General features: G+C 45.3%; 1 protein-coding gene across 2 annotated transcripts in view; it reads right to left on the reverse strand.

The window, feature by feature from the left end:
- Positions 1–21,067, reverse strand: part of LOC146174838 (TBC1 domain family member 15-like) — an 82,578-nt gene that overhangs the window by 20,252 nt on the left and 41,259 nt on the right. For both annotated transcript variants that reach the window (XM_084584004.1, XM_084584006.1), the window contains exons 5-12: positions 17,419–17,536; positions 16,529–16,732; positions 13,748–13,873; positions 8,614–8,717; positions 4,440–4,534; positions 3,721–3,837; positions 1,968–2,068; positions 537–636 (exon numbers count right to left, since the gene is read on the reverse strand). In XM_084584004.1, the coding sequence (XP_084440130.1) occupies positions 537–636; positions 1,968–2,068; positions 3,721–3,837; positions 4,440–4,534; positions 8,614–8,717; positions 13,748–13,873; positions 16,529–16,732; positions 17,419–17,536 (965 nt within the window). The remainder of the gene's footprint in view (positions 1–536; positions 637–1,967; positions 2,069–3,720; positions 3,838–4,439; positions 4,535–8,613; positions 8,718–13,747; positions 13,874–16,528; positions 16,733–17,418; positions 17,537–21,067) is intronic.

A 21,067-nucleotide genomic window follows, 5' to 3' on the forward strand; every position in this document is an offset into this window, starting at 1 on the left:
AACCACAAAAGAGCCTCCAGATTCCAAGGGGTAAGTTGAAGTGAGCCGTACAACGAGCTCTTGTGAAGGACCAACATGAAGCAGCAGTAGTCCAGTTTGTCTAACCATTTTATAAACACAGAAGTTTGCAAAACCCTGCTCTACCATCCCACGCTTCAGTACTGCGATGAAACTCTACAACTCTGGCAGCCCTGCCAGAGGTTGAAGCACACTGTAGGCCCTGATCAGGACAGTAGACTAGAATATTACTAATATTACTAATATTCTAATTTTGGCTTGTTGGTCCGGCTGCACAGCGAGGAGAGGCCGCATGAAAAGAAGAGTATGAAAGACATACAGGGCTAGTGCTGAAGTGGTCACTGACCACCTTATATTGTAACGAGTACAAGGCAGCGATCACTGATCGGAACAGTTTCATGCGCTACCTCAGTTTCTTCCTCTTTGTCCTATGTTCTTCTCTGTTCTCTTTTCAGAGAGGCATGCGGCAATATACTGCCACTGAAACATGCTCTTTGAGACCATGACAAACCACACACCCAGATAAACAGCTAGCTTGGAGACAGCGACGGCGAGGATGTCGTAGAGTTGTGCCAGCTGCTTCTTCATGCCGCTCTGGTCCAGGTCAAAGTTGGACATCTGCAAAGTTACACAGAGGTCACAACCACTGACAAACATGGCCAAGAAGGCTGGTTTTGGTTTGGGTCATCAGTTTCAAAACGAACCAAAGCAACTCAGGCTATGAGGGATGTCATAGTGGCGGCTGACCCTAAGACCCACTCGGGACAAACTCAAATCTGCTGGTGTCAATGATGGAAAGGCTACATTAACTCTCTTGTGTCACCTATGGCTTCATGACAGCCAGAATCAAGACCCTCGCAAACTATTAAGCAGACAAGTGTAGGATAAATGGGAGGCCTGTTATGATACTGAAATGAAAGAAGCCAACAGTCAGCGAAGCCAAGGAAATGATGGAGTCTTTCGTTCTGTTTTTTGTAATGCAAAAGACACAGCTGGCTTGACTGGGACAGCATTCCCAACATTGCATAGTTCAAGAAAGTGGGCCTACAAGTGAGGCATACACAAGGATATTACCTGGAAGCCAATAGCAACCAATACAGTTTTAGGACTGTCGGCTGGACGAGTTGGTAGTAATTCAATTTTGGGCAAAAAACAGCGCAAAAGGCGGTTGTCTGTATGCTTTTAAGGTTGCTCTGTCCTATGTCCTTCCACATCGTTTGCCACTCAGAAATGAACCACTACAGTTTTCTTTCTTCTGCAGCAGACTGATTATAGAATTCCACAACACATTTATAATAACTACACAATGCCACCAAATGTAACGAAGAATTCCTGGATCAATACTCAATTCAAGGTCAACACTGAGCTCACTTCGATGCTGAAGAAATAGCACAAAAAAGAAAGCTGCTCAACACATACCTCCTCACCCTCCAAGAAAAAAAAAAAAAAGATTAGCAGCACAGCAGACACACTAGTGGAGGGGAGAGGGGATCGTGTGGTTAGCATTCCTTCACAACACTGCTTGAAATGCTAGTGTATACCAAGCACCAAAAGGTCACAAAAAACAGTATCAGTACAAAAACCCAGTTTCAGTGTCATCATCACACACAGCACACAATAAAGGTTTTATGTGAAGCTTACTTTTTAGTAAACGAATTACATAACACACCGTCACAATTAAAGCGATGATCCCTTGACAAAAATTGAATTTTTTTTTTCCCGACTGTCAAGTTACACACATTTATAACAGCAGGTGCATACACTCACTCAGATGTGCTGAGAAAAGGCAGCGTGGGAGAGGGAAGAGTGTCACTTTCACTTCTGAGAGAGAACTGAATCCTAGTCCCTAAATTACTTTTGCATTTCTGTGCATGCAATAGGCGTTTGAAACAGTCTAACACAGTCTGATGGAGGTCCTTTGAACTAGAAGACCCTTGTCGGCCACTCACCACTCGCTTGATGAAGCCCACAAAGCACCAGAAGGAGTCCTCCTCGTTATCCATCACCATGAGGATGGGAGACAGCAGGTCACTCATGCCCTGGACATAGCCTGAAACAAACACCGATCGTTGGAGGCTGGCACAGAGCACAATACCTTACCAAAAAAAGCCTCGCAAGTGTGGCACAGCCGTGATTGACCTGCACGCTTCACCTCGTCATCGCACCTGAAATGGCGGTGCTTAACGAACTCTTTCAGTAGCTCAAACAGATTAAAATCGTTCGAGGCATGGTCTGGACTGTCAAGGGGATCTGGCAGTAAGTGCAGGCATGCACTGTCTTGCAGGAACGGGACTCCCTCGGTGACGATGTCCGGTTGCTTTTCCACCCTGCCCTTTGCACATCGCTGAGGATTTCACAGTACTAGTAGACACTGTTCATCCTCTCGCCAGCTGGCACAAAAACCACATAAGCCATTCCAGCTCAGTGGAATGCTTTGGAACTTTTGAGGATTTGGCGAGTTGATACGCTTCCAGTGCTTCGATGCACGTTTCGACTCTGGGGAGTAATATTCATTGCATGTGATGACCTGATCAACCAATGGCTTTCCTTCAGAGAAGAAACGGTGCTTTAGCTCTTGGGTGATTTGCAGAATTTCACACAATTTTACAAATTTATTCGCAAAAAATTTAGTCACAAACCACTGTTCAAAGTACATGTTCACTACGTGTGCTGCCACCTTATTCACCAAGGGACTTTATCACCACAAATTTGGACCAGCATGCTGCGAGAGCAGACTTTTGTCCCATGTATAAATGACAAGAAGTTCCAGTATCCCTGGTAATGGTGATAAGAAAAGAATCCCCAGTTTGACTTGAATGACCCTAGTTCAAAACCTGCACAATCTGGAGCACAGTTCCAGCCAATCACCCCATGTAAGTCGATGACTCCGGATTTTCACTAACCTTAACCTTGGTGGGTTTGTACTATTTAATTTTGATGGGCTCTCTGCACGAAGTTGCCTCAAAGTACAATAAGCCATGTTTATGGACGTATAGCTCACTACTTGTGGTAAGCGCAGCATGACTAGTGAACATGACGTTGATGACATGCGGGTCGCACGCTCCCACAAACTGGTCCCTGTGAATCATGACTAGCAATCACAAGGTTCATGTTATACGAGCAGCACCCATGCGCCTGGTTGCGATTGTAGCTCATGCGTTCATATCTGCACTGGTGCAGGAGAGTGTTCAGAACATCCGAAATCCTGAAAATTGTACTCAGTGAACACCGGCTGGGAAACTTTAGAAATTTGATGTATGGTTTTGATTTATGGGGTTGAACGTCCGAAAGCGACTCAGGCCACGAGAGATGCCACAGTGGAGGACTCTGCAAATTTCGACCACCCGGGGTTCTTTAATGTGCATTGACATCGCGCAGCACACAGGCGCCTAGCTTTTCCCCTTCACCAAAGAGCGGCTGCTTCGGCCAGGATTTGATCCCGCATCCTTGGGCACAGTCGTCGAACGCCCTTACCACTGTTGTCACAGCGGTGGGCAAGAATTCGCGTCAGCTGGGCTCCTATCACCAAAATTATAATGTAGGCTGATGATGATGACGATGAGGTAAACAATACCAGAGAGTGGCAGTAAGTTTTGCATGGATGTGAAGACAAAGCAGCAAACAAATAATTCATCACTCTGCTACAAATGAACTGCACAGCGGCAAGAGCAGCGCTAAAGCCCAAGAACTGTGCTTGCTCACCCAGGTCGAAGTTGTACATGCAGTAGGTCATGAGGATGTCATTGAGCATCTCGATCTTGGCATTGTTCTCTCCCTGGTAGAAGGTGTGCGTCCGGTCCGTCCGGCTCACATCTTTCTCTGCACGAGTAGGACAAATAAAAAAAAAAAATTACACTGAATATGATACTTGGTCATGACTCTGGGCCTTCAGGCAGTGCTCTGCAAAACAATCTTCACTTGCGATGAAAGAGACTCGACAGAGTGATTTCCCAACAAATTTTCAGGAAAAAAGATGGGTTTCTTTCAAAACCAACTGCTCTTGGGCAGCCTTCCCAACCTATTCAGTCATACTACAACTATTTCCCTTACATTGGATCGCTCAGTTACTGGTTCACTCTCATGGAAGATGTTTTAAGTACTGCTAGCCACCTGTTCAAAAATGCTCTGAGGGCGTTCATCTTTCATCGAGGGATAAAGTAAATGCTGATGGCATTTCCACTGGAGAAGAAAACCATTCGTAGAGCTACCAAAGCAGAAGCTCAATTATACAGTCAGTTCAAAGCTCCTCTACTGCTGAATAGCAAGGATGCTGTTCCGGCACTAAAGACTTGTTCTCTCCTGTGGTTGATGACAGAATCTTCACTAGACTCAACTCCAGTGCGTATCCATCAGGCAAACTGTGCAGCAGTCACTGCCCTTATGCTGTTGAGTTCCAAGCCAGATCAGATTTGCGCACTCACCAACGAGATTCTTCCTCTCCCTGAAGTCGGCAAACCGTGACTCCTGGTCTTCGCTGATGGACTTCCACTGAAGCTTCATGCGGTAATAGTAGTCCCTAGACAGCAGGCGAGAGCAGAAGAGAGAAAAAGTCGTAAAAATCATTCAAGCAAAAACTTGAAAAATATGCTACAATGCATCCCATATTAAGTGATACTTCTCCCAAGTTTAAACTGCAACAACTGCAAGCCAATGATAAAAGCACAGTTGAGATCACTGCAAACAACAAAGCCTTGCTCGTTGCGTTACACGCCCATGCATTATGGCGCCTAGCGTCTGGTAAAACAAACCAGTGACGACACAGAGCTCAGCTAAGCTCAAAAGAGGTGTTGCCACACGCTTCTGTGTGTAGCTGTGGCCACAGCCTCTAGCCAAAAATATGAAATGATGAATGCCAAAACCTCCGAACCTATTGTTCTTCATTCTAAATGTAGAAATAGAGCACAAACCACATGATTAATTTAAACAGTGCGAACACGAAGACAAAGGACAAGATAAAAGAAAGCCACAGTACAAGCGCTGAAGTCTTGCTGACACACTTATTGTCCGTTGAAATAAAATATGATTCCACTATCTCTCTCGTCATCTTCTCTTTGTGGCGATACAAAATCCTAACCTTGTCAAACTTAGGAGTGCACTTCTTCTACTCCTTCTTCATTATTTCACATGAATGGCAATGTGATACCAGAAACGTTTTGTCCTTTCCACTTTCGAAGTTGTTCCGGTGTTCCTGTAGTCTCTTATTAATACATCGTCCTGTTTGTCCTATATAACTGGCTCCACAAGAGAGTGGAAGCCTGTACACAACACCTGTCTTGCATCCAACATATGGGTTTCTATGTTACACCCCACATTCTTGCTTCTTCGCTTCTCTTTCCCTTTGAATAGCCGGGCAAATCCTCTTCATCTTGAGCGGGGCGGTCAATGCGACGTCAACACCATACCTCTTGCCTTGCCTACATTTTTGAGGCCATGTGAAATTCTGTGCACATAAGGTACCACTGCAACCTTCCTCTGCCTCTCACCCAGGCTGGGCAGGGATTTCAGTCTGTGCGTTCTTTTAAGGCTTTTCAGTACCCGGCAACTGGCCTCATTAATAACCGACTCCCGATAACCGGCCCTTGCAATTCTTGTCACTTGTCTTTCAAAACTCTTGCCTATGACTCCCGATAACCGGCCCTTGCAATTCTTGTCACTTGTCTTTCAAAACTCTTGCCCATGCCATATGTTGGATGCAAGACAGGTGTTGTGTACAGGCTTCCACTATCTTGTGGAGCCAGTTATATAGGAGCCAGATCGAATCCCGCAAACCAAACTAAACCAAACCAAACCTCTAGTTTTCTTAAATAGGGCTATGAAATAGTCTTCAATACTGCCTTTATATGTTTTGCCACTTCTTTGGCAAATACAAAGAGAATAAAGCGGCCTGAGCATGAGCTCACCAGATGCTCCAGGCCTTGCTACACCGCTATAGTCCATGGCCATGCTCACTTTTAATTTTCTTTTTCTTTTTTAAAGATAAGTGGCCACAGTGCTTCCTGTACCCCCTATTCAACGCGTAACAAAGCCAGCCATTTATTATTATTAGTTTTCAAAACTGAGATTTGTAATATATGTAGGCCTATCGACTGCCAAGTAGTGACAGCTTTTGGAATCATTTCCTACAGAGCATACATTATGAGTACCAGTCAATTATAGGTCACTAAATTTCGTTACTCATATCTTGCGAATGGCAAAGTCTTGCAAACCCCTTGGGCACGCATAAAGGCACATGGTTCTAATACGCTGCTGCTGCATCTCTCTGTTAGTGATTCATGAATCATTCACTACGTCTTTTACGCTCACCTAAGACTACCACGCCTTGCTGTGTGGCATTGGCCGCAAAGCCAGTGGCTGTCAGTGCATCAAACTAGGGCGTGTTGTTCCTGAAGGCATGCAAAGGCGCTGCTGGAGTCCACCAGACAGCCGTTGCTGCAGACCCACTGGTAGCACGCAAACTCAGTGTCAATCCACGATGCATTACAAACAGGGTGCATCACCAACCTGTTTTCTTCATTTTTGTTTGGTGCACTGTAGTGTAAAAGTTGAGAAGCTACAGCGGAAGCGTCCTTTTTGACTGCCGCTATGTTCGATGCCAACGAAGCTAGCTCAAACCTTTCTGCAGCGGGACAACAAGCGATGCAATACCTATCACTTGTCCGCACTTCTTGGCCTAAATAGATTAACATGGTCCCTTCAAGGGCTACTTTGGACTTTCTTTCCATCTCTTCAGATTTCACTGAAACTTTCATAGCATGTCCTGCTCTGTTTCCTGATCATTTATGCCAAATTTCAAAGCTGCTCGGAGTTTTGTTGCAGCGCAAATAAATTTTTAAATTTCTGATTTCGAGACTTTGATCGAGGCGATTTCTACGAGCAACCTTGAACGCAAGACGTCACTGGATGCCTGGCCACTTAAATACAGTACAACCTCGTTAATTCAAAGTCATCGGGACCGCGAGAAATCTTCGAATTAAGCGGGTTTTCGAATTAACCGAACACACCAAGAAATAAGACTTAGGCAAAAAAATTCGTTGCAGGAACATGTTACCTTTATTTGGCATAGTTTGAATTACTACTGAAAGTAATCAGAGATGCTGGTTTGCCGCGTCCGGTAGTTTGCGGCTCCTAAGGTCATGCTCTCGAGTTGGTCAAATAAACGAAACATCTCTGAACTTCCACCGCGGCACTCAACAAAACTGCGGATAACGTTCAGCGATCCGATAACTTCACCAAGAGCAGGTGCTCGGAGAGGCTCGTCGGTGTCGTCATCGCTATCGTCGCTGTCATCGCGCATGTTCGTACCAGCAGTGATCTCACTCTCCAAGTCAGAGTAGCCAGTCTGCTCTTCGCTTTCAATGTTGATATAATCGGCGAAGCCGACTGCGTTGGACTCATCCTCTGCGCAGAGCGCATTTGCCATGCCATGCCTTTTGGCCAACTCGGTCTTCGAACAAGCGCTCTTGTCTGCTTTCTGGATCAAGCAGAACTTCTGCTGCAGCGTTAAAGTCTTGTACTTTGGCATTTCTGCACTGCTACGGTCACAAAGCTAGCACTTCTGCACAGTCCCGCCCAAAAAAACGGCACAGTAGCCGACCTCTAACCACAGCGCACAACACAAAGAAATGGCGCAGGCGAGACCGGCGCGGCGGTGGTGGTGGCGTACTTGCAGCGTCGGAGGCACGGGGGAAGAGTGGGCGAAGCACACCAAGGGATGGAGTGGGGGCGAGGTCACGTGATAAAAACCGGTATGCCCGCCGTGTTGCAGTGAAGCACGTCTTCTCCTCTGCAGGCGCCTGTTTCGACGGTGCGCAAGGCGCACTGTGGACCGATTTTTGTGCAGAGAGTGCTCCGGCTGGGGCGCTTCGCCTATAAATCATCACCATTACTATGTGGCTTTGCCTCGCGGCTCCGTAGGGCCGTCGTTTCGCCGGGTTTGCGGCGAAACATGGATCAGGCATTGCCGCATAGCAGTCCAAATTTTCGAATTAACCGGGCTGGCGCAGGCCGCCTGTTCGAATTATCCGGCCAAATTTACATTGGAAAATACGGGACCGCAGAAAACCTTCGAATTATCCGGGATTTCGAATTAACCGAGTTCGAATTATCGAGGTTGTACTGTATGTGAGAAAGTGCTCATCCACTGTCCTATACCTAGTAAGAAAATTGTCGTCCAACAGTTTCGTGGCTCAGTCTAGTTGCCATGGCAAAAGTCCTTTTCTGATGTGTGTAGCCGGCACCAGGCATGCGGTAGCTGGGAATAAAAATGCTAAATTCCTGAATTTGACACAAATAGTGACCCCCGCTGTTAATCACAGCAGCCAGTTTAGCCAATAAACGTGAATACAACAAGTTTTGCTGCCGTATCCACAACCTCAAACGTTGGCCAAAACCTACTATGTACTTTCAGCGTCGGTTCCCTGCTTTATGCTCTTAAAATAATTCCACAAGGAACACTGAAAGGTGGTTTCTAACACTAGAGATAGGGGACTCTAAGAAATATGATAGCTCCTCCACTCCACCATTCCGCTACACTACTCGACTTTATATCCACTCCAGCTCAAGCCAGCCATTTGCAGTGCGGTTTATTTTACGTACTTGAGTTTCTTGCGATGGGCCTCCCGCTCCTTGTATGTGGAGCTGAAGCTGTAATATCCCAGCAGGAAGGGCCACACCTCTCTCCGTAGATCGGCCGCAATACCCTGCGAGAGGGAAAAAGAGGCACAAACACAGTCGAGCCAACTGGCGGTAATTTTCACACAGGAGTAGTCCACAGAAGTATGCACTGTACTGCCCAAAGAAATGGCGACGATGATAAACACACACAGGAGAAGCAGCATGATACTGTAGCTGAGCTGTTGTTGAACGTCTACTGCTCTGAACCACAGGAGACACAAGAGCTGCTGTAGGGGAGTGGGCATGCCACTGACACTGGCGAGATAAAATTAACCCCATCCCACCACATGAAACGTTACAAACACAAAGTCAGTGAGAACAAAAGAATTGAATGGAAGCCCTGCTTGTCGCCTGAGTGCCACGTCTATAGACTTCGTGCACATCCAACTCCGAAGTGACGTGCGCGCCACTGGTGGCCACTTCTGCATCCAGAGTTTAAATGCGCCAATAGACATTCGTGTGAACAAACGTTTTAGAAGTATTTTTTTATGATATCACAGAGCACCTACGACATCCTCCCTTAATGAGGAATAGGTGAGCGGACCCTAGAATAGCTTGCAAAAGTACGAAACGTCATTTCAAAGCAACACCAACTAGCATGAAGCAACACCAACTAGCCCAATCTGCAGTTCCTAAACAAATACAGTTGAACCCGGTTATATCGAACCCGGATACAGTCGCCGACCGATAAATCGGACGCTCATAATTCGGACATGCTCGTTTATTCGGACAGGTCTGCGGCACCGCCACTGGCCCCATAAACATGATATGTAAGGACGACCGATATTTCGGACAGCCTCCGGCTCTATATTCGATAATCCGGACTCTGAACAGGGTGCCTCGATGCGCGCGCTGCCCCCGCCGCCGTTCCTAGTTAAAAAAAAAAAGAAAGAAAGAAAGGAGACGAGCACCTTCCTTTGGCGCCTACTCGAAATAAGCGACTGTGGCCTCCGTGATCGGCGAACAGTGCGCCGTCAGCATTGCTGGAGCTGATCACGGAGGCGGTGGCGCAACAGGACAGTTGCGACGGGAGAACAGCAGGTGGCGCTCCACTCCGCATGACTGGCCCTCGGGCATGTTTGGCCTCCCCGCGTCTTCGCCATCGGCCACCAGTTTGTGCTCGTTTGTTCAGTGCCTCGTGCGTGAGTAGCATTAGGCTAGGTTCTTTCAAGTGACCATACGACAACGTTTCTCTTGAGTTTGACAACGACAGGCCACGGCAAATGGCGCCAACGGTGCCTTCGCGGTCCGTGCCGACGGCGGCGAAACGTGGGAAATACACGACGCTGACAATGGCGAAGAAAGCAGCCATAATACAGCAAGTGCTGAGCGGCCGTTCTCAAGTCGAAGTTGCCCGTGAGTTCAACATCTCCAAGCAAACGATATCGGACTATATGAAGAATAGGTCCAAGATTCTTGAGGCCACGGAGAAGACAACAACAGCTGAACAGAAAAGGCTGCGACAAGGCCTTTACCCGAAGTTGGAAGAAGCGTTGAACATCTGGCTTAACGCTACTGTCGCCCAGCGTGTTCCTGTTTCTGGCCACCTTTTGAAGCATAAGGCTGAGACACTCGCACTGCGGCTTGGCATCGAAGGATTTCAGTTCAGCGACGGTTGGCTCAGGAATTTTAAAAAGCGGTTCGACCTCGCCTTCAAAAAAATGTGCGGTGAAAGTGGTGCAGTGAGTAGCACACTGATCGCAAACTACCGCAGTGAAAAACTTGAAGCGCTGCTTAGTCGCTACTCGCCAGACAACACTTTTAACGTCGATGAGACTGGTCTCTTCTACAAGCTGCTTCCAGGTTGCACGTAAGCGGAAGTGCGTGCAGCAACGCCTCGACAAATTCTTCCCGAAACAGGCACCCTAAAATGTAAATAAACAGGTATTTTTTGCTTCATTCGTTTTTTCGGACATTCGATATTTCGGACTGGTTTACATTCCCCGTGGAGTCCGAATTATCAGTCGTTGACTGTATATCGAATTTTGGTTATATCAAACTCACGAAATATCCCCTTGAAAATTCCATGTAAAAGTATAGGAAAGCCACGTCATATATCGAACTCAATTTCACCGGTCGGTCGATATATCGAACTCCGCACCACGCACTGGAAAGTGTGCCTTCCCCAAAGTCGATCGCATCACCCTTGGCCATTTGCCGCGTGACGTTTTCAAGCCACGCGCGGAAGGAATGAGAGGGAACAGTTCGGCGACGGCTGGTTTGGACAGCGCCGCGCCCATTCCCCAAAGGCGCACGCATCTGCAGTTGTCATTTCTCGTGCGCCAACACATGACGTTTGCAAGCCATGTGCGTGGGTGTGCCCATTCTTTTGCCGAGCTATTTCTCTCCTTCAGTACGCGCAATGCATGCGCCAAGCCAGCTCAGCCCGTTTTCAGACAGACGTCAGACGCTTTCTCCAGCGTGTGTTGCGAACCCTCTGCATGCAGCGGCGCGGTGGCTGACGTGATTATGGCGCCTGCGGACTTTCAGAAGCGGCAGCTCTCTGTTGTTTCTTTTTTTTTGCGAGAGTCATCCTTTCATATCGTAGTGCTGTACGCGCGCCGTAGCGTAAGATATGGCGTCTGCGGACGTTAAGAAGCGGCACGGTTTATTTTTTTTTGTGTGGGGATGTTTATTTATTTATTTTTTTTTTATCGTTTATCCTTGCATGTATGAATCAGCGAAAGCACGCGGTCAGCTGCTGCGATCATGACGCCCGCCCCAAGTGCGGCGTGATAAATCGAACCAGGCTTGTGCAATCAAGCCATCACGGGCACTCTGCCAAGTTCACTCCCCGCCACCCCAGAAGCTATCAAAAGATAAACGCCCTGACATTATCGCTGCGCAGCATCTTGGCACACTGCCAATGAGCTGTGGATGAGACGACTGAAATGGACTGACGCGCGCCATCGACATGCAAGCGAAAATGCTCGGGATTTCTGCCACCGCCGCGGCCACACAGAAACCGTGTTTTGAGCTGCCGCGGTGGCTCGAGCGGTGAGAGGGACGCAGTTCCACCAAGTTTGAAAATTTTCATTCTGTCGCTGCCGCTCGTCGCTGAGATCGCTCAGTCGCTTGCATGTGAGCGAGCTGGCCTTAACGCATTTTTTTTTCTTCAAATTCTCGGGTGCAAAAGTGGAGGGTGGGTTCATTATGCGAGTGATTATGCAACAAATACGGTATCGTTTTTTCGCATCGTAAGTACCGTCACAAGCCGATTTTTGTATATCAAATTATCGATATATCGAACTATTTCGCGATCCCCTTCGAGTTCGATATATCCGGTTTGACTGTACAAACTGCTCGAACCACTCAAAAGCCACAAGGAGTGAGCTCTTGTTTACATTCTGTTTGCATAATGTTTGCATAATGTTTGCATAATGTTCATCGCAGATGTGTTTCTTGTTTAGTTAAAATTACTGTAATAGGCTATCTTTTTGTTACATGTGCTGTTTAGAGTGAAACAAGTCAGTAACCTATCTTTTTTGTTTCCTTCACCACACGTTGTTTGTTATCGGCTCGTTGTTAGGGGCAGACAGTGATGCTTCAGTCACACATTTTTTCACGTCGCGAATGGGCCTGGACTGAAAAAGCTAAACAACTTTAGCCAAGTTTTTGCTTCGAAAGAAACTTGTTTGGCCACTGACTACTGTGTTTAGAAACATAGGGGCGCGCGCAGACGGCGGAAGCAGCCGGGTTATAGTCTGCAACGTCGTCTGCAATGATGCAGAGTTTGCTTTGCTTCATTTGTAATGACGTTTGAGGGCTGCTTTTAGCTCCCATCCAGCACCGACCACCAGGTAACTCCCATACGCATGCATCACGATGTTCTAAAAATGCATCGCCTTTGCAATGAGGTTACATACTTTTCCAATCTGTTCTACAGCGTACTCAGCTTTTCTTCACGAAGGGATGACATCATTGGTGCAGCATGAAAAAAATAAAAGAGCGTAATTAAGAGATCTCTCTAGTACATGTATTCCTATGGGGTGCCATCCCACTCAGGACGCTAAAGTGGCCACCAGTGGCGCTGAATGTAGCGGCAACAGCGGTGCGCCAGCCGGCATGCATGAAGCCTATAGCAACTAGATTTAAAAAAAAAGGCAGTTGAATCTAGAAAGCAGTTTTTTCTTTTTTTTTTCCAGCTGTGTTTGCTCTTCAAAACCTAAGCAATGCAATCTTGCTGGCTTCAAATAGAACGCACATTGCCACTAGTCTGAAAAAAAAAAAAAAAATGTGTATGTTTTCACGTAGCCTCGGATTATCTGTTCCAGGGTCTTAATTTTAAAAAAAGAAATTGAGTAGTGTACATAAGGCCCGCAAACTGTGAAAGCCCATCCATGTTGACACCAGTGAGTGCACAAGCAAGGGTGCCCGATTTTTCGGCCTTGTGGAATCCCGAATGTCCCTCAATATGCTGGCAAACACCCACTGTCCTTGCTTCCACATTTTTAGGCTTAACATGCACAAGAAAAGCGTGCGCATTCTGACCGCTTAAAAATTGCCCCGTTTAATTATTAATGAGTAGCTGCGCAATAATATAGCCTCCTAGAGATGATTACGGGATGACTAACCTAGAACTAGAGTAGGCAAAATAAAGAAGGTTACTTGTTATGTGCAAAAAAAAGTATTCAAAATGTTCACTTCAAAATTATTTCAAGAAAATAACTATTTGCTTCGAACAAGAGAATCTCTATTCCCACAGGCCTAATGAAAAATACGGTTTTGAAAATACTGAAATATGCTGTTTGGTCCCTGTCGGTTTGAAAGCTATTGGAATAATTCAAGAGAATTTACTATTCGCTTCGAGGCTGGAAGACTACTATTTGCAGGCCCCTATAAGAATTCAACAAAATTTCCTTCTCCTCCTCCTCCCTTTAAGAACACTTTTGAGCTGCAGTGCAGTACGGTGCAGTTAAATTTCTTAGAAGAAAGTATTCTTCTAAGAAATTTAACTGCACCGTAAGACAGTTCTCAGCAACATATGTTGTTGATTCATCGTTTGGGACAAGAAAAAGAATTGCAAAGTGAACCATTGATTTTGCTAGTAACTCACCCCTCGGAAGATGCGCTGTTTGAGGGTGTCTTCGTTGAGGATGCGTCCTTCAGGATCGTGTGCCAACGCCCACTCCTCGTGTCCCAAGGGGCTGCCACGTTTCACCTCAGTCCGCTTGGGCAGCGTCTGACGAAGACGACGACGAGAAGAGAGAGCAACCCCGTCAATCCACTTAGAAGGCATAAACAGCAAAAAACTCTTTTAATGCCCACGACACGATCCCTTGTGCCCCTTAAAGCTGCAACTATAAGTTATGAGAACAATTGCTTGCTATATTTTGGCTCTACCTTGATATCTCCTATGTGAAACAAAAGCGTGTAATCCCTTCACTTTGCTGATTTACTGATATTGATCAAGTAATACAAAAAAACCTAGATATAACAAAAAATAAAAAGTTACCATTTTTTGTAACGCGAAGTTTTAGCATTAAGAACTGAAAGGACCGTGCAAGACAGAAAGGTAAATAAGAAATAAGCGTAAGTGCAGTCACAGTGAAAATGTTTATAGGCTGGTAGCGTGACATTTGCAGCCACAACCCCCAACTTCCACCGCGACTTGCAAAATGCCTCGAAAATATGTTGCAAATACACATGCTTCGATGAAAGCAATTTTTAGGAAATTCAGAAACTTCACAATACTGAAGAATTTGCTAAATGATGGTTCGTTACAACCAGGTTCAACTGTAAATGCATCTGTTAGGTTTCCTTACAGTAGTTTACACCATTTATTCAAAATGATTCTATTTAACTACACTTCTATAGAAGCCTTCCTTGTGTGCTCAATACAAGAATCAATGGGAAGTGGTGCACTGGGACAAATGACCAAAGATCCTGGCCCTAGTGCAATACACCCTGAACCCAGGGGTAGCAAAACCAGACAAAGAGATATGAAAGTTACTCAATGGACGCAATACTCACCGATGTTGCATTCAATTTACTGTAAAACCTTGATAATATGTTTCTTAAAGAATGTGGGAAAAAGCATATCCAGGAAAACATATGCTCTGTAGTGCCTGATTTCGAAAAACTGAGCTCCTGAATGAGGTAAAAGGGAATTTAGAACTGACACTTTCACCGTATAAAATAATAATAATAATAATAATAATAATAATAATAATAATAATAATAATAATAATAATAATAATAATAACAATTGGTTCACAAGAAAGTAAAGACGCAGTATCTGTCACACTTGCTCTGTGGACACCATGCACCAGTAAGGGAAAGGTGGAACGTGGGAGTGAAAGCAGAAAGAGAGAAAGGGGTGCGGAGTGGAGGGCTTCAGAGAAATTTCGGCCACCTGGGGATCTTTAAAGTGCACTAACATCACACAGCACACCGGCACCACTTTGTTTCGCCTCTATCAAAACTCAGCCGTGGAGATAAGCATTTCTTGACATCAAGTATGAACAGCTCCCTTTTTAGTTATTGCAGAATTCTGTCTGTATTTGTATTGTCCTAAGCATGCAAGAGATTTGGTGACAAACTCGGTTCGTAGACGACAATGACGAGCCGAGATAGTTTCCTTGGTTGCTTCCGGATGCTTCACCCCCTTACACGAGTGACACGTGGGAAAGCCGATACGATGGCTTACAGTTATCGTGTTTTTGCTCTTACTACGTTCCCCAGACCGGTCCCGCTCGTATTTAAGTGTGCACAGTTGTACTAGGTATCAAATGGTTCACGCCTATGCCCCTAAGGCACTGCAAAGAAGCCATCGTGTTTCTTCTCGTAGAGTCGTGTTTCCGTGAGAAAGGACACCTTGTATGTTGGCTCGTTGACTTTCTTTGATGCTTCGCCCTTTTACATATAGGCACTGCAGGAAAGCAACCATAACGAGTGAGCGCCACTGTTCAGTTCTTTTACATCGCGAGTCCTTAGGTCGGCGTCCCTCGCACATTAGCACATGTCTGATTAACCGCCATACATATTATACGATCACAATTTGTAGAAATTTTGAATTAATAATAATAATTGGTTCACAGGAAGGTAAAGGCACGGTATCTGTCACACTTGTTTCTGTGGACACCAGAACCGCATCTTAAGGGAAGGGAGGAAAGTAGGAGTGAAAGCGGAAAGAGAGAAAGGGGAGCCATAGTGGAGGGCTACAGAGTAATTTCAACCACCTCGGGATCTTTAATGTGTGCTGACATCGCACAGCACACGAACGCCTCTTCGTTTCGCCTCCATTGAAACGTGGCTGGCGGCGGTCGAGATCGAACCCGGGTACTCCGGCACAGTAGTCCGGCATCTTACCACTGCACCACCACGGTGGCGAAAATTTTGAGTGTAGTAACCAGGGAATTGTGTTATCTGGGAATGCATTAACGAGGAGAAAAATAGTGTAACTCTATGGGAGATATTTTAAGCCCGCGATTTTGAATGTATCAAACGGGAACTCATATAGACCGTTAAGTATCAATGAGGTTCCACAATATACGAATGCGTAGCATCAAACAGACATCTTTCACTGCAATATGCCAGCAAACTGACATAGCTGTCTGTATTTGTGATAGAATAGTACCTAAAGGAAATTCAAGTACTCAGGCATGCACTGAGCACAGGAAATCTAAAACTCACCTTTCAGAGTTTGTATTGCTCTGTTTTTGCCATTTTTGTCCTCATATGATTAGTAGAAATGCCGGAACCAGAAGCGATGGTAAGTATTCACTTCCTGTCACCGCTCGCAACAAACATCTGGTTCCAGTGTTTCCCCCATTCAGGTGACTGGCCTAATACTGGCCTAGAGAAACGTGGTCCTACACAACCTGAAGACACTTACTCTTACGACCACCTCAAAGCCTGGCTCCTCGCTGTGGTCGCTGATCTCGAGGCCGGTCAGGCTGTCGGGCTGCTGCTCCCCAAAGTAGTCGTAACCGATGCGGTACTCCTCACCAGGTAGCCCCGAGGCGGCCCCAGTGACGTAGTGGGCAACCTTGGCAAAGCCATCCCACGTTGCATCCCACGACGGATTCACCAGGAACTTCTGTAATGTAATGGTTTAAACACGGATGTGAAGTACAGCAAATGTTCCATTACAAACAGCAAACATTTATATGTATTTATTCATTCAACCTGTTATTTTAAATGTGATCAAAATTTGCACAATGGAAAGTCTTGCAATGACTGTCATAGCGTTTCAAGAGGGACAGGCCACATTATGGACAACTAAAGAAAAGTAGTTTTGACAAAAGGGTAATGTTACAAAAACATCTCACATCATTCAAGTAACATGCTGCAACATGTGCATGTATACTCTCACATAAAAACTACCAAGTCTGCAAAAATCATATACATTCCGACATTTTCATCATCCAACTCCCTATTTTCCCTGCATTAAATGCATGCATCATGAATACCAGGCTTTAAACTAGGCCAAGTTGTCTGGTGAACATTTAAAAAAGCGCTTAAAGAAATGCTATATGTCCTCATCTATGGCTTAGTTACGTGTGCGACAAAAGAAAAGTCTGCTGAGGATAACAATTTGCAAGAAACTAAGCCTTTACTTGAGGCTATGCCCCGTAGCCCAAAAGAAGCCTTTCCAACAACCATAAATAAGTGGCCAACATGAGCAGAAAACCAGTTCTGTCCTAACGGGAGGCATTGTTTGTGCCACCAAGGGCTTGTGGTTGCTGCCAGGTCACACACACACAGTATAAAGAGCCCACTCACTCTAATGACATCGTAACGCGAGGAAGACTCTGTGTACAGGTCTAGCTGGTCGAAGGATTTGTGCAGGGCTTCCACAGCAGGCATCTGCACCAGGTACAAAAAGTGGTCCTTCCTCGACCTGCGCAGAGAGAAAATACTTCAATAATGTAGAAAAATTATGCCATGGAGCGGTAATGCATTATGATGTGCCTTCATGTGTCATGCCATCATCTGCTACATTTCATTTCCCTTTCCAACCCGCTCCTCTTCTAACCCCCTGCCCCTTTGACATGTGGACGTCCATGTCAATAGTGTAGATCCAGAGGTTACTCTCTTTATGCTCATGAAAGACAAGCCTGGCAACCATGGCCACACACACACAAGGATACAGCCACCATCACCATGTTCTGCTGCCTCACTCATTTGAACTGTCTGTGTCATTTTTCATGCAACATGCTGCAATAAATGTCGACACTGAAGATAAGTCACAATTTGGTGAACCTAACGTAACACCTTTCAACAACAGTTAGTGATGTAAACAAAGGAAAAGAACTTATACACATATATCTCCTTCTATTGGTGAAAGCACTTTCAAACTGTCAGCTGAAGGAGAATAACAAAAGAATAAGCCCATAGGAAAACACAGACTAGAAGACACATGCACACACGTGAGATATTTGTACACAAGAAAGGACAACCTTTAACAATTTGCTGCCAGCTGTTTCTTGTACTGGCAGCCCTATGCAGAAACAGTTTCTTTTTCATTTTGCAGAGGGCCACTAACCGACTTGTGTGAATTAGTACAATGACTGCCATGCAATAAAGGGATAGGAAATAATCATGGGTCATTGGCTGCCTGTACGCAGAATCCTCACATATAATTTTTCTCCCTTTATTATGTAACAGTATCACTTTGTACACTGTTCAACTCAAACCCACTGCCTCAGCCAACAGCTCCACAGAAATATGAGCTGACGTAGACACATCTGGTTGTGGACATATATCACTCCTTTTCCTCCTCAAGCCTCGTGCATTTTTACAGTGGTTATCAACTAACCCAGATGAAAAGCGTGCCTCGCCTTTCACTGCCAAGGTTTTTGGAGACTGCTGCATACTCCCAGCCAGGTTTTTTTTCTACACATTATTTCCGTGAAACTTTTATGCTAGTAATGCACAACGATGCTCTGCAGAGCATGTTTATTAAATATTTTTATAGCACTCGGCAGGTTTACCCTTGTTGCCCGGATTCATAGGTGGCAAGGGCGCTCCCTCGCTTTCTTCGCCCAAGAAGCCATTTAGCTCAACTGCTTTATTGCTGAAACCTTCATCTGAATCAGAATTCGTCAGCAGTTCATTTTTCTTCGCTCCTAAAACTGAGGAAGCAAGTGGCATGGTCTTGCCATGGCTGCACAGCTGACGACGAGGAAGTGACACGGTGTCGATGATTCTGATGAAGATGGAGAAACATCTCTCCATGAGTTGCTTGAAAATATACCCTGCAAGTTTTGTGCATTTATGTGACTTCTCCACAGATGGTGTGGCATGCCCGCAAATTGCTTTTTTACACGAGTAGTATCGGGAGTGGCAGGGAGTGAGTTAGCACAGTATACTAAGGAGTAGCAGGGGGGTATGCATGTGTGGCCTTTTGAGGTATCTCGGAAGTGACAGGGAGATCCATGGCAGAGGCCTATGACCTGCAATAGGCATATCAGGACTGCCGACAATACTGATCACTAATTGTGGAGTCCATCCTTTCCTTTGTTCCCCAAGCTGCTCGTACCTCAATAAAGCACAATAAGAACTCCAAGAAGGTTATCCACTGTTAGTTTTGATCACTGACAATACTGATCACTAATTGTGGAGTCCATCCTTTCCTTTGTTCCCCAAGCTGCTCGTACCTCAATAAAGCACAATAAGAACTCCAAGAAGGTTATCCACTGTTAGTTTTGACCTTGCCTTTGAGTCGGTCTGATGAATAGTGAATTAAAAACTGCCTAAACAAGCAACCATTTAGTCACTCACCCACTCACGACTCCTGCACTCATCTAGATCAATTCAAGTGTAACATGGTAGAGAAATACCAACGGTCCTCAAGGTCTTAGTCCACATCACAACTGACTAAGGAAAATATCGTTGTTCAAGCAGGGACTAGGTATAAAGAATATGCGGACTGAGGTGCGAGGGCCCTTCATTTTTCTGAAGCAAGGAATGTGCACCGGGTACAGAAAGCAGGCTGACTGCATGTACAAGTAATTGTCTCACTATTGAACTCTCCGTGAGCTTCATCTCGTCTCACACAACCATGCAGCCTCATGACAGACAAGGAAAATGCAATGGGTGAGCGTCTCAGCCTAAAGATGAGGAATGAGAAGTGGTTGCAGTCAGAGAGCAGATTCATGACCAGGTAACAAGAGCAGGATAAAAGGATCCCATCCTTCTTTGTGCCCACTGATGCAAATTCAAGTCCCTGAGAGAAGTTTGCTTTGACAACACTTGCAAGTTGTTTGTATGCTTCTATCAGATGTACAGAAACAAAATACCTCAATAAATCGCAAGAAAAAAAAATAAAACAGGCAGACTTTTTTTACTAGCCCCAGGACAGGTCACTGGCCCTCCTTTGTTGTCTTATGACCTCATGACGTCCCATAACACTATGAAATCCACTCCTGAGACTCCCTAAGCCACCTCTGGCTGGCTCGAATGCGTTTTCCGGGTCTGGCCCACCTCCAGAATATACTTTTAGTTAAGAATCAGGTGAATGCGTGTCTCATGCATTAGAGTTTGCACGTGCTATGCATAGGTCCAGGATCTTGCTGCTACGTCCATTTGTTCCAGCTATTCTTAGCTCGTAAGTACTTTGACACTTAAATCCCTGCTCTACTTTCCTACATTGGCCTGTTAATGTAAAAGTGCACATTGTAAATTTGATCAAATTTATTTGCATGATGCTGCCCAACCATATGCACTCCTCAATTTTTCCATAATAGCCACTGTAATGCTGTCTGTATCAAGCAACACGCAACTATATTAGCAGAGAACCAAATTCTTTTTTTTCTTTGTAGTACTTACGCGACGTACAACCAGCTCGTGAAACTCATTAAGGCCTGATAGCAAGATGTAACAGCAATGTTTTATATGTGCAAAGAAGTTGGGTGCGAGAACAAAGTGTCTCACATTTCAAAAGGTGAGGGCATCTACAGAAAGAACCTTGTCTTTCACTAGGTACCCACTTCATGTAGCCAGCAGAAAATTATGCTTACAACAGCTATGGCCTTCGGACAGCCACATTTTTTCTGATGTCAAAATACTCTTGTATCAGATTAGTCTAATAAACCTGGCCTGCTGCTTAACTCCTGGGTGTAATAATAATAATAATTACCTCACAGGAAAGGAAAGGCACAGTATCTGTCACACTTGTTTCTGTGGACACCTGAACAACACTGTAAGGAAATGTTCTGGCATAGCAATGATAGGAAGCCATCCAAAATGGGCGCCGAGCGTTACTAGGAAACTATAGAACATTTTGAAAGACTATCATTATCCCCTCCAGACACACCGTTAACACAACCTCTTCCCATGGAACTGTTTAGATGTTTCGACACGTTGCTCCCGAAAAAGTTGCACAAGTGTTCAGATGGGACAGCAAGTATGACAAGGCATCATTACCAGG

The sequence above is a fragment of the Amblyomma maculatum genome, chromosome 11, assembly GCF_055883805.1.
Source record: "Amblyomma maculatum isolate TAMU_Amacu chromosome 11, ASM5588380v1, whole genome shotgun sequence".
NCBI classification, from domain to species: domain Eukaryota; kingdom Metazoa; phylum Arthropoda; class Arachnida; order Ixodida; family Ixodidae; genus Amblyomma; species Amblyomma maculatum.